This window comes from Corvus hawaiiensis, chromosome Z, assembly GCF_020740725.1.
Source record: "Corvus hawaiiensis isolate bCorHaw1 chromosome Z, bCorHaw1.pri.cur, whole genome shotgun sequence".
Lineage (NCBI taxonomy): Eukaryota > Metazoa > Chordata > Aves > Passeriformes > Corvidae > Corvus > Corvus hawaiiensis.
The window spans coordinates 52,622,854-52,639,623 of record NC_063255.1 but is presented as its reverse complement, the minus strand read 5'-3'; the positions used below and the strand labels follow the sequence as shown (position 1 = coordinate 52,639,623).

At 36.8% G+C, this 16,770-nt stretch overlaps 1 protein-coding gene across 4 annotated transcripts in view; it reads left to right on the top strand.

Annotated features, from left to right (window-relative positions):
- Positions 1-16,770, top strand: part of COMMD10 (COMM domain containing 10) — a 116,679-nt gene that overhangs the window by 40,812 nt on the left and 59,097 nt on the right. The window contains exon 6 of one of the 4 annotated variants that reach the window (XM_048291783.1): positions 12,199-12,423. The exons of the other annotated variants lie outside the window; for them this stretch is intronic. Within the exon in view, the coding sequence (XP_048147740.1) occupies positions 12,199-12,213 (15 nt within the window). The 3' untranslated portion in view covers positions 12,214-12,423. Of the gene's footprint in view, positions 1-12,198; positions 12,424-16,770 lie in introns of those variants that run through there. 4 annotated transcript variants of the gene reach the window in all.

The following is a 16,770-nucleotide window of genomic DNA, read 5'->3' as shown; positions in this document are numbered from 1 at the left end:
TAATGGATTTATCTTTCTTCCGGAAGAAGCACTGCTGAGTGGTGGCAGAGCAATAGTTTATGTTGATTTATAGTGGCTTTAACTGTACTCAGTATGAAGTTAAACTAGTGTAAGATTCAGCTTCAAACTGAGTGCTTGATAGTATTTTACTTGCAAACTTCCTTTGTAAACCTTTCAAGAGTACGGCTAGCCACAGAAACAAAAAAATTACTTTTTGAAGCATTTGAACAGTGTCTCTTTTATAGTACTAAAATATGAGGACATTGCATATGAAACAGCTTAATTTGGGTTAAAAAATTACAGATTCTATTACTGTGTAACAACAAGTAAAGTAAAAGTACTGTGCAGCCCAAAGGAGAAAAACTGTTCTGTGTCAGACCATTTGCATCTTGCCAGGGTCAAGCCTCCACAGCTTACTTTGGGACCACTTTGGGGTTGTGCATCCTGTCATGTTTCCTCCAGTCACGTTTCCTCCTCTATACACAATTAGTTGCATGTCTTGTGGACAGATAAGTGCTTATCTTTTCTTCCTAATAATGTCAGTACTCATATCAGAAGAGGCTGTGAAAACAGTTGAATGGGTGACAAGGAGCAGCTGCCGAACCAACTCAATACCAGGCAGGTTACACCTTGCTTTTTTGTCATGTACCTTTAAAAAACATTATGGTGAGAAGCATAATTTCCGATTACTCTGTTGGTTCATACCTTGTCAGCAGTTCTGTATTGCTTAGACTATTACAAACTAATTAGGTGTTTTATGTGACAGGCTTCTCACCAGGTCTGTTCAGAGTAGTATGGAAGGAGCCCACACTTCTTCATTTGCATTCAGTTTACATTTGTGTTCACCATTATAATTCTCTCCTGTGCTTTACTTTTTCTTTGTCAGTTCTTTAAATTCATAGTTTTGTGAGCTTTGGTAAAAATGATACTGTCAAGGAGAAGTGATCTTCTTATGCTAATGAGTTTCAAACCAAGCGTCTGTGGGGGTTAATAGCATGGTTTTGAATTTAAAAGCAGTTTGATTGCCCACTTTACAGAATTGCTGGACTTGCTTTCCTGTTACTTTTGCTAATTTTTTTGCCAGTTTGCGACTAAGGTAATTGCCAAATCTGGCTTTCCAGAGAAATAATATGTCTGTTCTTGAAAGAGTAGAAAGTTAACATCTCCTGCGTTGCAAACATCTGTCCTGCTTGAGGCAATAAATACGCAGTACATGCCATCAAACAGTATCAATGCTGAGCATTTGACATCAAGCAGGTGTCTAGCAGTGTTGTGACACTCCTTCCAGTCCCTCTTCAGGTGGAAGAAGGTGGGTCATCACCTCAATCATATGCAGAGGAGACAATTTTCACTCATCTTATTTCCTGTTGTTTACCAATGACAGGAGTCTGGCATCTGAAACTGTGTGGCATCTCAGTTTGTGCCACTTGGCTTTGTATAAATGTTTAACAAACTTTATAAGCTGCTATGACAAGTGACCTTTTTCACTGGTTAAAATGAAATGAAATATGACCTCTTTCACAGGAAAACCACAACCCATAGCATGGCCTACAGCCTCTGGGAAAATCTTGTTCACTATGATTGTATAAAATCAAGACTAATGAAATAACACATATTTCTAGGAATGCACACTCAGTGGCAAGACACTAATAGAAAGAGATTTCAAAGGACAGAGGAAAAAACATTTTTTTCCACATTGAGACAGATCCTGTTACTAAGAATACATTTTGAAGCCTTGGAGTAATGATAGGATAATACAAAAGGCAAAAGAGAGCCAAATCTACCGAATATGCTTCTCTCTCTTTTTTAGTAATGCCTGATCTGTATTTTTTAATATTTTTTTTGTATTACCTCTGGTGCATAAAGGGAGGCACAGCAGAGTTTTAAAAAGGCTAAAAATACTAGATTATTTCTTGGTTCTCTTGCTATGTCAACAGAAACAAGAAGTTGGGCGATGCCTATGCTTGGAAAAAGTCATGTTATGAGACTGGGAATTTGACAGCAAAACAAGTTGCCTATAGCTAGATTTCTGTGGAGCTCTACTACTACTCTGCTGTTGGTGTACGGTTCTTTGGTTAGGTACTTTAGCACTAAGGGGTGCACTTGTCTCCTTCATGAGTTGGAGAAATGTATTAAAGAATCACAGAATCCTTAAGGCTGGAAAAGACCTTCAAGGTCATCAAATCCAGCCAGTGACTTAGCATTGCTAACCAATATCCTCAGTGCCACATCCACATGCTGTTTGCACACTTCAGGGATGGTGATTCCATCATTTCCGTAGGCAGCCCATTCCAATGCCTGATTGTGTCAGTGAAGATATTTTTCCTTGTATCTTTAGGATAGTCATGGGCTTAAGCTTTCAGGAGGACTGACACTATACTGTGTTGCCCACTGGTGACTTAGATGTGCCATCATACCTGGTAGTTTTGGAAGGTTTGCAACCTGGAACTGAGTGTAGGATTCAGTAACTGCACAGAGGAGTTCAAATGCTTGTCATCTTTACTCCTCTATTCTGAATCCTAAATAAACAAGTTTCAAAATCTAACCATACACACGTGGAAACAAATACATCTTTTGTTCAGGAACAAATGGTTTTTCAGGCAACCTATGCCTGAAAATACCTGAACTTATTATTAGAAAATAAGTGCCTTTTATTAGAAAATCTTAAGAATAGTTAGGAGGAGGAGGTTTATTTGAAGATGCAGTTAGAGGCAGGAAGAAAGCTTTCTGTAGATTCAGGAAAGTAGTTTTGACAACAGTGAAACAATTAGTGAGCTGTTTTTTTCCTTTTTGCAATTTTTAGATCACTTTGCCTCTTCACATTCCTTTTTCTTCTTCTTTTTTCTCATCTCATTTTTGTAGGAACAGATGCATTGTTCTCCAATCAAAGAAATGCAACAGGTTCCAAAATACTTTTGAAATTCTTCCAACATCAGAGTTGCCATTCAAGTGGGACAGAATTCCTTAGTTTCATGCTATGGCTAATAAATTCAATACAAGCTATCAAGTAGTGCCACATATAATTAGTAACTTTTTTTTTTTATGGTTGTTTCTGTTCCTTTTATTTTTGAACAGTGGTTGATAAAGTAATAGATCATTATAATCCTTTGTTTTCCTTTTAGTTTCCTTTGTTCTTGAAGCCTTAGAACCCTTGTTATGCTGTAGGGTATCTTCTGCTCCAAAAGGATGTGCAGCACAGTGTTATATAAATGCAAGATGTTTAGGCAGTTTCTACACAGTTTCAGAATTCCGGGGTGGCAGTATATTCCTGTCTGTACTTTCAAATGCTAAAATTTACCAGGTTCTTGAGTGAGCATTTTAATTTCCTCTTTCTAAATTTGTATCACTAAATTTTGTTTAGTGAGAATGAAAGTCTTTCTTGTGAGGACTGAAATGGGTTGGAGATAATATCGATGAGATGAAGAATAGCTGGGTTTTAGTACTGATATTGGCACTATTTGATTTCTTTCCAAATGCAGATCTATTTGGGACAACTTAGAGGAGGAAAAGGTAAACCTTTTCAGGAGAACTTTTTCACTTCAGCATCAAAGAGCTGCTCTGTTGGAGTGCATTAATTTGTCAAGGGTACTGTAGGCAGGCAGACCGCAGGTAAGCAGGCACAGTGATGTCTGAAAATGGTGTAACACAGAACAGAAGTGCATGAAACAGATATGGGGAGGTGGAGGCACTAAAGGCAATGAGGAGCACAGATATGCAAGAAAGTGGTGTTCTTTGAGAGCTACCTGTAGTTGAGTGGAACCTGAAGAGGTTTTTTGGAGTAAAACTGAGGATGATTGTCATGCAGGAAAATGATGCACTCTGAGAAGGGTTATGCAGGATGATGCAGTGCTTTGTTCTCAAGCTGGTATCTAAAACACCATTCTGGAAAGCTCTTGAAAATTCAAGTGAATCATAGTTGGATTTTATTTTTTTAGTGGAATTGCTTTAAAATTCACATTACCATTTCAAACTGCAATTGTATGCTTCTGTGGCCCTCAGGGAGTCACAAAGCACTTGAAACCATCCTTGACTTTGACATTGAGGCCTGTGATGCTTGTCTAGGATGGAGTATAATACCTGTTGTGTTTACTATTTTCAGAAGAGAAGAATCTGGCATTTTTATCTGAGTGCATTGCAAGGGTGAACCACAGACCAATAGTAGATCTTTTGAGGAAGTGTGCAAACAGTAAGACAGAAGAAGGATATGGCAACAAAAAACTGCAAAAAAAAAATCAAAAAAGGCATCTAATATGTCTGTTCTTTATGGATAGACAGATGAAACATATTTGTCAACGCAGAGCATGAGAAGTGCAGTGCTGTAGCTTAAGCACTGCTGGGAGACATCACGTTGAGGATGCTTGTTCAAATCTCCTTCTTCCCTTTTTTGCAATAAAATAATTTCTTTTCAAAACATTCCAATCCAACTTGAAAGACTGCTGGCTTTTTATAGTGATATGGCTTTAGACCCTGGAAAAATAAATAAAAAAAGGCATTCTGTTCTTCCCACTGTTTTATGAAACACTTCAGTAGTGTGCTTTCATCATTAGCCTTTTTCCTTTTTTTTTTTTAAATAAAGATGGAAATAAAAATTGTGGACCAAACATGTATTAGCCTATAAAACTGCAAAAATAGCTTTGTGTGTCAAAACCAAAGTGCTATTATTTTAGTATGTGTCTTTATATACAGGTAAGCACGCCCCATTTTCAGGTGAAATTGACATGTGTTTAATTCTGTCAAAAAGGGTTGCAGGAGTAAGGCTAGTGTGAATGTCAGGAAGACTGCACATTATTACCACTGGAGACAACATCCAGGAGTGTGCTGTTCTAGCAAGAGGTCTGGAACAAGTGCAAAAGTAATCTGCCATTGTATATGTACACATGTTATTATCTTCATATTACCTCAGAGCCTGACAAATTAAATTATTCTTTGGCTTTGTGGAAGCAAAGTTTTTTTTAAAAAGTATGTATTTACATGGAATCGTTGTTTCCTTATTTGTATCTAATTCATAAGCTTCCAGTAGAATACTCTTTTCAGTTATGGGTTTGGAGTTTTTGTGTGTGTGTTTGTTGTTGTTTGCTTGTTTGTTTGGGTTTTTTAACGTTTTTTCGTGGAGGGAGTTTGTGTTCATGTTTGGGTTTTTTTTGTTAAAGAGTACTAGCATCTTTACTGAATGTGAAAGTGTTGAGAAGAAAGTCTTTGTGGCTAGAAAAGTGTCTTGTAGTTTGTGCCATAAAATGCCTTTCAAGCTGAATTGACCTAAACTGTATAAAAATTACTATTCCATTTTTGCCAATGGTTTTTCATAGAGCTCCTGGGTTTTTGCCCAAACACTAAGTGATTATGAGCATTCTCAGTTAAGGTCAGGCTTTGATGTTATTGAGCACCACATTTCTGGGCACTGTGGGGAGCACATAGTGCAGGTGCTGAAAATAATACACCTTGGAGTAGGAGAGGGCTTGGCTGGGCTTCCTTTCTGCCATGACTCTTAGTACAGGGAATTAGCTGTGTTCTCTCCACTTTCTGAAGTTGGTGTATAAAATAATGTAGAAGATGATGACTGATATTCCCTTAGGTGGGTGAATGCTCTACAGAAAATAAAAAAACCCTGCATTTTCAGGGAGGATAAAATAGGACACAGTCATACTAGCAGGAAGATGGGTGAGGTGACCAAAAGTATTTTCCCTGTAATTTTTTTATTGTAATAAAATAATTTCCTAACAAAAAAATTTTGATTTAAGGAACTGCATATATGCAAGTGACAATAAAATCTGTATTGCTCTCAATTCCCTTCCTCTGTCTGTGGCCTGTATGGCGCCTACAAACTAGTTCAAAATGGAGCAGGAAATTCTAGACCAAGAAGGAGAAGATTACCTCTGGAACAGGCATCAAGGACAACAGCCTGTCGTGGGGGATTCAGTTTCCTTGGCTATTCTTGTTAGAATGCTGGAGATGTTTTTAATCCTTAATGATGCTTAACTTAAGTGGGATTTTTTTGTGTGTGTGAAAATAGAAACCTTTGTGAGCAGTAGTTAAGGGTCCTTCAAAGCTAAAACAGAAGCAGTAGAACAAACTGTGATTGTAGATAGGAACCTTGGAAATAAAAACAAAGCCAAACCCCTTTCTCCTTCTGGCGCTTGAGAATTGTATTGATACTCCCTCTAAGTACATCAAAACCCTAAGTGTGTTTTTTCTTCTGTAGAAAGTGAATGAAGTTCACATTCTCACAGTTGCGCCTATATGTTTGTAAAGCTATGCTCCAAAATGGAGCCCTGAAATGAATTACAAAATGAAACAAAACTGATGGCCTGAAAGCTTTTAGAAATCATGAGATCTTATGTTTCTGGTGGGATCTACAAAGAAATTGTACTGGCACAAAAGGGAATAGACTGTGATTTGCAGGCAGTTGTGAGTTCTTAGCGTGGGGAGGAGTGTGACATAGCAAAGAAAATGCAACTTGAAGCTATGCTCTGTTTTTAACTGTTAACAATTCTTTTTCATGGTAACTGGTCTCATGCTTTCCAAAATAGCAGTCATCTCCCAGATTTTAGCAGGCATTTTAAGACCATCATTCTGCTTTACAGATGTAGATAAAAGTGAGACTCTTAAATACGTATGTTTGTGCCTTTAGTATTGCTACTAATACAAAGATTAGGATGATTTTAGTAAGTTTGTAAAACTCTTTTCAGAGGCAAGAAAGATAAATTACTTGCATGGAATTTGTTAAAGTTGATGCATTTGCATTTCTTTTTAATGAAATCAGTTAGATGGAGAGAAAACTAAATACTTTAAAAATTCCCACAAATTTAAAAAGCAGGAAATTGCTAAGCACTTTTTTTTTGTAATCTCGTTTGTACCTGTTTGTCTGAAGTGCTATTTGATTAGATTATTTTTCTGTTATTAGCAGTGTCATTCATATGCTCAACCTTAAAATGACCTAATTTTAATCCCAAACAATTCCGTTTAAAAGAGCTGTCTGTATAAAGTTTGTATATAAAGTTTTAGAGATGAACTTATACCATCATAGCTGTTTTAAAATAATTTTCCATTGTGTCCAAACATAAGCCAAAGAATACAGTAAGAAGAATTTGATATGTAGGTGAAGTGCATAGAGCTAAAAGGTACAGGTATGAAATAGCAATGATAAGAAACAAAACCTTACCTGGTTGTAATCAGCATGTATTATGAAAGAAAAAAACAGGAGAGGAAGAAAAATGGGAATTATGGCAATGTCAATTTGGACCACATTTAGAGTAAATATTGGGCACATTAGTAATAGATAAGATAAAATTGCCAAAACAGTTTTGGTTAAAGGATCAAGGGAATGTATGAAATTGATCAAGGCAGGAAATGTATGGCTGAGAATTAAACTCCTTTTTGAGCTGCAGGAATTAGCATACCACGTTGTTTTCTCAGCTAATAATTTGTGTGTTTCTAAGGGAGCTAAGGAAATCATAGACGAGAGGGATATTGCTTGTAATATATCCAGTGATAAAAAAAAGTTTTAAAAAATTATTAAAATGTCAAAGAAAAGATAAAAAGAGTTAACGTGATCAGGGAAACTGCATCTGAAATGCAGAGATTCTTGTCTACGATTATAGTGATAATTATCAAAAGGACTTCAGTGTGTTCCTTCAGTATTTCAAATAAGATTTTCAAGGAGAGGAAGACTGCGAACATCACTGGAACTGGCTAAATATGGTTTGGAAGACATGGTTTGTTGTGGTTGTGAAGTTTGGAAACTTCAGAACTTTGAAACTTTGAAAAATTAGAAATTTTTACACTGTCAAAGTGCTGTCCTTAACTAAGATGTGAGAAGTAGACATTTATGGAGTATACATTGAAAATTCTCTGTAAAGCAAAATACTTGGACTTTCAGAGGTATCCCTGCTTTGAGCTGGGAATCTGGGGATGGCCGGGCCAGATGGCCTCCTGAGGCCTATTTTCAAGGTAAATTATTCTGCAGTTGTGCAGAGATTTCATTTAAGAAAATATAAATAGACTCTTCTAAAGAATCCTGAAAAAGATACTGAATAGGTGAATGATAATTTGATATTTAATCTGCTCTGTTTTGCTTAAACGAGAAAAGTGAGCAAGAGTGCATGGGTTCCAAAGAGGGTCAAAAATGGGAACACTTTTTTTGAGAAGGAAAGCAACTAGGGACGTTAAAAGCACAAATCGAAGAGTCTCTGTCCTAGGCAGAATTGCTCTTAGCTTTGTGGAAGGTTCTTAATTTGTTTTGACTCTTTCTAAAAACCACACTGTACTAGTCAGTTTGTCACATTTTCCATTTTGAGTTTTATGTTAAGATGTCCAACTGAATTTTCATTAGAAATGCTCCTTAATGAGAGATGTAAAAAAAACCCTATAGCATTGCAGATGAGTTCTTCAATGAAATTGATTCTCATTAAAAATCACTCAGTCTCTATTAGACAATGGAAAATAATGAGTAGCTCATAACCTGGCAGACTTGGGACCTATGTCAAACGATCAGTAGTGTGTTAGCATAACCCAGCATTATAGTAATTATGTGAAACATGCACAATAAGGGGCAGTTTGACAAGAATGAGCACCAAAATGAGGTAAAAGCTATTCACAGGATGAAGGACCAAAGGCAGTACTTGTTCTGTGCTGGAATGCAAATTCTGTGGTATACTATATCTAATGTTATATGAAAATAGCATTTGGGTATATATTTGTGGTTGCAGTTGCTCTGGGCAGAGCTTGCAGTTCAGGAAACAAATGATTTTGAGACCTGGATTCTGATCTCTTGCGACTCTTTATGACTATTGACTTAGTTTATTTTTACTAGAGTAATACTAGAGATTTAAGTTTGTTTAGTACCAATAACAGAGTAGCATTTCAAGAAACCTTTTTTTCTATTTCTTCTATGAACGTGTAATCTGATTCTGCATTTTAACAGTGTAGGATTTGGTGAGTGAGACATGCAGATTAAATGTTAAAATTAATTTTTTATCCCTGAAAAACTTCAACATTTGAAATGTTGACCTTAATTTTGCTGCATATTCCTTTCTAAAATCGGCAGTGTTCTGCGTGGAGAAAATACATTATTGTAATAGGTAACTTTTATGATTAAGTTCCCTTGGAAGGTCTGAAATGAGTGGTGGATTTGTTTCAACTTGTTACTTTGTGTGTAAATAAGATAAGCATTTGTAAATTCCTTGCAGTCATGATCCATTTTTGTTGTACTTAAAAATAGCACATTTTTGCCACAGCTTCATTGGAAAATGTTCCTTCAGACTACTGCTAAATGCAGTTCTTGATTTTAGTCTAGCACTTTCATATTTCCTCGTATCAGTGTTCTAACCTGTTTACTGTTACGCCTTGAATTCTACGCTGCTTTCTTTAGGTACTAACTTTAGTGCAGTGCTAATGCTCTCTAGAAAAAGTGTGGAAATGGTGTGGAAGTTTTTGATTCTATATTGCTTTGAACTAACGAAGAGCAATGTTCTTTATTTTAATACACTGGCAGCTAAAATTGCGTCTTGACTGTACTTCAGTGTGACGAGCTGTGCACCCAGTTACAGCTGCGCCCAGGCTGGTGTGTGTCGCGGGGTGAGCACACGCCTGTGCTCCACTGCAGCTCAGTGCTGCTCAGCAAACAGCTCTGCAGGCTGCAGGCTGGTTGCTGAAGCCGGTGTTGGGATGTGCAGTCCCAGCACATCCCGTGACACCTGGCACTGCTCTGTGCGTTTGCAGTGCCTCCACAAGCAAGTCAGGTGTCAGGAGTGTGCTGATGGGGTTTCCCTCAGAGGTGCAGCCGAAACACATCACTTCTTTCAGCCCACTGCAAACACCACCAGCATGAGGGTGGTGAGTGAGGGCAGGGCGGAGGAGCTGGGCACGGGGAATGTGGAGTGCATGGCTGCATTTCTGTGGCATTGCTGGGTGTGGTGTGTGTAGGATCACTTTTTAAATCTACTGAAGGTGTTTGTAAAACCAAAATGTACAAGCCGGTTGTTGCACTGAATTCAAATTTAGTTTCCATTAAGTGTAAGGAAGAGAAAGATGGTAGTAAAATGGTACATTGCTATGTTTAATAAATCAAAAAAGTTTTTAGAAAGCGTATTATAAAATATAAAATATTATTATTAGGTTAAGCTTGGAAGCAGGGTTTTGCTTGGATTTTTTTTTTCCTTAACTATGGTAATCTGCCGGTGGAAGGTGCTCTGAAATTTCACATGAAACTGCATCCTAACATGGAGTGCTTGCTTGTGGTAAACATTTGTTGTGCTTGTTACAGTACATAGTGACAATAGTAATGCTGTTGTCTTCTTCACTTATTTAATTTAATAAAAACGATGTTTTTATTTGAAGTAAAAAAAAATCACATACTGAAATGTATGCCCTACTCCCCTTTGGGTCTTGTTTATTTTATTGATTAAATTCTGAAATCAGACTTGTGAAAAGTTTGGGAAATGCAAAATTAATCCTTTCTTTATCTCATGAAACAACCTTTGCAGTGGAGTTGAGGTTTTTTTTTTTTTCTCTCTTGATACTCTTGTGAATTAGGAATGGAGTCACTTTTTTCTGAGAATGTATTTTCATGAAAGGTTGTAGATTCTGACATGAAATTTTCTATATTATTCCTATTTGTAAATTGTTAAAAAAAACCACAAACCCAAACGAGAACAACCAACTTGAATTCTTTAATCTGAAACAGACTAATGCACACAGAGGTAAAATATTAGCAAAAGGTGATGCTGCACTTTGGTGGTAAGTTCAGGAAGAGAGCCCAAGCACTGTCTCCTGGGAAGCAGGGTGTCTTAATTCTGGTTCTTGTGAGCAGAAGGGAACAAGGATATTTGTGATGTGTTTTGTAACAGTTCATGGACTCTGAACTATTCTTACACTGTCAGATTCTCAGAAGCAATAAGTATGTCTGAGGCACGGCCGCTCAAAATAAGAAATCCACACATGCTTTTATTGTCTTTAATCCTGTGCTGTAACCATTGTGCAGGTCTGGACTGTATTGTTGCAGTTTACTCCTTTGTTTTGCTTTTAATGCAAATACAACATGCAGAGCAATATAGTGGGGGAGTAAAAGAGTGGATTTTGACCTTCATGATGTTTATGGCACAGTTAAGACAGTGTTAATGAAACTTAGATTTGCATCTCAGTGGGGCTATATGTTTTAAGTAAGGTTTCATAGAAGCAGAGAATCTGAAGAAATCTTAAAATCACTGGGGTGTGTTGCCTTGCTTTCTCTAAGATTCGCATTTCCAATGGCCATTTGTGCCTACCTCAGAGCAGGAGATTTTTTACAGCCTCTTGTGGTGTATGAGTTGTGGTAGCTTCCGACAAAAGTGAAAACTGGGCATAATTTTTAGACTAGACTTAACCTAATAGTCCTGTCTTTCAGGTCTTTGGATCATAGACGTATTCATTATTATTTGAATAATTTATTATAGACACTCTTACCAGGATATGTTATGTATTATTCTAGTAATTTTTTTGACATCATAATCTGATGGATAGCTTGCTTGTTGAAAGTAAAAAGCTTCTGTATGTTATTTACTTTTTCTTGATTAAATTTTTTTATGAGGAAGGGATTAATTAATTCCTTGCGCTTTATCAATGCAACTGATCTAGTTTATTAAATTATGTCCATGATACCCATGACCTTGAAGAAGCCATAAAAATTTCAAATGACCTCTCTTGTTCTCCCCTGTCACTTTAAAGGACAGTCCTAATAGGGTAAATGGCAGCAAGCAGAAAGAAACATGCTATGTGGAAAATAAATACATTTTTCTTCTTTTGTTATATATTTAGGCTGGAATACTTAATTTGTATTTTCAGAACCCAGATTTTTATATCGAAATAACCTAAGTAACCTGAATTCTGCATTTGGGACATCGGTTTTAATAACTGACATTTATATTCATTTCTGGACCACATTTTGGCCTTTTTGCAGGAATCAGAGAACCGAGGGTTCCTAAATACATTTGGGGAGGTGGTGTAATAGCTGTCTCTTGAGGAGTACTGTTTTGCTTTGTCGTGAAAGTTACTTTTTAATTGGTGTTTAGAAGGAGTAAGCCCTTGTTTCCCAACTGTCAATATTTGGAAATGGGACATTGTGGTTCAGTGGAAAAATGAATAATGTGGCAGACAGTAATTTAAATTCTGGTTTAGCAGGTTTTTTTGCCTAAAGGACTTTTTTTTTTTTTTTTTTTAATACAGCTTGATAATCAATGAATCATAAAACATGAATGGAAATTGAAGCAGAATTTTTGTGCACTGTGGAGGTACCCGAATATAATGTCTGCTGTCCAAAATCACAGGAGTAGTCCATTGAACAGAATAATTGCATGCAGCACTGACTCAAAAGGAAACAGTTGTCTCTTGTTTATTGTTTTGCTGTGGCCTCTTTTTTTCAGTTGCAATTAAAGAATGTGTTAAAATCAAGTGAAGTACATCACTGTAGGGCACGTGGAGACTTTCTTTCCTTAATCAAATGCTACAGCTTAGCAACAAAGGCTGAATAAAAGATTTTATCATTACACTGTTTCAGACTTATGTTTTAGTTTTTTCCGGTGTATGAGAACAAGACTGTACACCTTGGTTTTGGTTTTTTTTGTAGTAGTAGTAGTAGTGGTAATGTAAAAGGTTAAGGAACATTTTTGTCTAAAATTGTGTTTCTGATGAACTCCCATGTTCCCATAGCAATTTTAGTAACCACGCACTGTTTAACTGGAAGAGCGACTTGAGGATATTGCCTGATTTCTCGCTACCTCCCATGGTAAACCTTCTGTTTGTTTTGTGAATTTAGTAGTCAGAGGTGCCTGGATAAAACTTGCCATCTCCTACTTAATGACACTTCACAGCCAGTAAGGCTGCCAAACTGCTATACAGCTTTCCTTTTTACTTCATTAAACAACACAGAGGAACAGATCACAACAATTACTTCCTACCGTAATGCCTCATGTTGACTGAAACATTTAAGTCTTAAGAATAGAACAGTACCATGAAATAAAAGGCTTAAATGGGAGATGGACATCTTCACAACTCCAAATAGGTCTAAAGGGAGAAAAAGTGCAGAGACCCAGGTTAAGAAAATCGAGCTTTTTCAGATGAGTGAAGCATGAACTGGAAATGGTGAGAAAAAGTTAAGCTGTGCTTATCATAGTATATTATATTAGACATAAAATTTAAACTTTTTTTTTTTTTTTCAGCAAAACCACACTGAAGGAACAAAATGGAGCTAAGTGTTTTTATTTTCCCTAGTGGCAGCACTTGAACTCTAGTGACACTTAAAATAATCTGTGTGTTATTTTGTAGAGAACATGACTGTATCAAAAGTTCTTTAGTAACTGTCTGACCAACCTGCATCTGTGATGCTTTAAGGGTAGGGCAACAGTAGTCTGATAATCCTCTTCACATACCAGAATGGCTTGCAATATAAATAGTTTGCTTGTGGTATGGAGTTCATGATTTCATATGTGTTGTTTGGTTTTCAAGAGCTGTAAATAAAAAAAAGAAAACATATTTCATTCTTTCTCCCTGTCTTCTCTCCAACAAAAAAAATTCCCCCTTCCCCCCCCCACCCCGCAATTCGTCTGTAAATAGTGGTTTTGGTACATGGTGTTCTGGTTGTTAAAAGGCAAATAGACTCAGTGCTTGTGTTAGCCTAGCTTCAGGGTTTTTTTCTGCAAGCAGCAGATCAGACAAAATGTTCAAGAAGAGAAGGTGAAGGGTGGACAGTGAAAAAGTGTTCTGTGTGCAAACCATTGTATCCATGGAAAACACTTCTGTGGCCTTGGGAGAAGCCTGCAAGTCAGTTAGAATAAAATTTGATCTCCGCGGTATGTGGTAGGAAATCATTAGTTCATATATGTGTTTGAAAAGTGTGTTTTTTCTGTTGTGGGTGGGTATAGACCACAGTTAGTGGCTAGGCTGTGGTGGTGGTATTGGTGTTAACTGAGCTTGTGTCTTGCTGGGAACTTACTTTGCTTGTGAGTTCAGATTTCTCTGGAAACTGGGCATTGTGATGATGCATTTGCAGAAAAAAAATTGCTACTTCAATAGGTTACAGTGTGACAAACTGTGGACAGTGCTTGGGGAGGGCTGGGAGATACCCTGCTATGGTTTAGTGTTTTTACATTGCATTAAGGATAGATAGATTGTTACAGCCGAGGATAAATATGTAATGATTTTTAAAAAAATTTTTTTTTTTTTGGTCCTATAAGGAGAGTAGGTTCTGGAGCTTTGTCCTTACACTTTTTCATTGGTAGAAGACCTGTGTTACTACTTAATTTACATATTGATGAAACCTCCCGTGAGCTGGCTTCAGAATTAAAAGAGTAGCGTGCAGATTACTTTGATAATACTACCTGAAAATACTCCAGAACACACTGCTGTGGGATAGAACACATTGAATTAATCTTGCACTTGAAAATTAGAGCTCTACTATTCTGATTGTTTCTGTCTTTCAGAAAAGCAGGACAGAGACAAAATAGGAGAACTGACTCTTACAGAAAACAATTTTGAATTGTTGTCCCAAATTTCCACTATTCCTTTATTTGTGTTTGTTTTTTTAACCTGCTTATCACTTTAAATTTAGGTGATGATTTCTAAAGCAGTGTCTAGGCTATCAGATTCGGTTATGGCCTTTTGATAAAATAATGTTAGCTCTGAAAATTTGACATTTATTTGTCTGAGATTCTGCTACTTGTTCTGGCTTCATAAATCTTACTCTGAACCTCTGGCCATTTCAGCTTATTATTCCAACGCAAATCTGAAATAAGGAAAATACTGAATTATTTGAATTGAAAATGTTGAAATTGGGCTTTGTGCAGCAAGGTGAGCCATGACGTGATAAGTAATCAATTTTGCTAATTCTACATTGAATTCATCATAGAGGAAACCACTGGGAATTCTCTTCTGCTATATTTTAGCATTTTCCCTGCGTGATTTTCTGTAATGAATCCACAGAGATCACTTTGTTGAGTAATGGGTTAATATAATTAATTGAGTAGACATAAATTCACCTTCTGCATTTAAAATAATGAAACTGCAAAGAGGCTGATTGTAGTCCCCTGCTGCAACAAGAAAAAACAGATTTTTTTGTTGTGATTTTGAAGAAAATGTTCAAGTGCAAAAACTCATTATTGTTACCATAATAAAGGCATTACAGATGCCAACTCTTTATTGGGGTGATTCTCCATAAAGTATACAGGTATGTCTGTAATGTGTGCTGACTGACCCATTGATAACTTGGAGTACTGAGGCAGTGTCCCAGAGCTGCAGTGGATAGAGTGGAAGAGGACAGAAACAATGGAGAGCAAAAGGGAGCAAGCTTTTTGAACAGATGATCCATGAAGTTTCTCCTGTTAAAATACTGGATGTGATTTGCCTTCCGTGTGACTTAATCCACTGCAAAATACTCAGTCATGTTTCTTAAGAAAACTAAAACGTGCCAAACCAGAACCAGACCTACCACTGGGCTTCTGGATTATTTTCCTGCTTCAGGAGGTTAAAAGAAATCAGCTACTCCTACTTCTGCACCAGGAAAGGAACCTATATAAACAAGCATGCAAGAGCCAATAATAAGGGTTGACAGTGCAGTCTGTTAAGTGACATGAGAGATCAGACTGAAAATGTAAAGCTTTTTAAATAGAACTTTTATTATCCCATTATCTTGTTTCTTAATTAGACTCTAAATCAGGAGTTGTTTTAATTACCACCAGAGGTTTTAAAGAAAAAGTTGAGCTGATACCTTATTAGTGTTACCAGGGTAGGTGGCAAAGCTGGTAGCACCAAGGACAACTTGTAGAACCCCGTTTGTTATTGAAGACAAACTTAGTGGATCATAGGATGTTATAAACACAGCGCCAGTTTCCTTTGCCATAAAGGTCAAGTGTATCCATTGTGCATGTTAGAAGAAGCTTTAATTAACTCAGCCTGTAGGGTGTAAAGAACTGTAAGGTAAGAGGAACAAGTATACAAGTGGTTCCTTACAGTTGCCAAGTTTTTCTCTAAGTCCTAAAGCTTGTTTTTGTATGAACTCACATAATGATTATAAAGCAAAGCCTAAAAATGAAGGCACAAGGTTTGTCTTCATGCTCAGACTTCGTCTTTCTTATGAATTTGTAATGTGGAGCTTGAAGTACTTCATGTTTTTACAAGATAAAAGTGGAGGGTTTTTTCACATTTGCTGGAATATTGCATTACTGAAGTACTTTAAAAAAAAGCCAAACCAACCCGACCATTTGAAGGATGATTGGACAGTGAGGAGTATGGTAACATTTGCATCACTGATCTTTTACTTTCTTTCACTACATTTGAAAAAAACACCGTATCTGAGAATCCTGGAATGTTTTGCCCTAATTTGCAGTGTACAACTCAGTGTGAGAAGACATGATTTTTGGAGACCATGCAACACTTGCATTAAGTGCTTATAGTGCTGCAAGCTTTGGTGTTTTTAACATAAATTTTTCAATTTGACTTTTTCTCTCGGGTTTCATGTGCGAATCTTAGCTTTCATTTCTTCTGAAAGGGGTTGAGCTCTTTTTGAACTGAAACCTAACTGCTTTTTGTCCAAAAGGAGAGCCTTTACCATGATTCCCAGATAGAAATATGACAATATGTGTACTTGTTTGCAGTGTTTCTTTTGAATGTTGACATCCATGTAGCTGTAACTGGATTACTCATAAGGAGTAATTATTTCCTGGAAAATAGAGAATCCTTTCTTTTATGAAGAGAATGGTGGGTTAAAAAATGGTGGGATTCAGACAAGGATTTATTCCGGCTTTT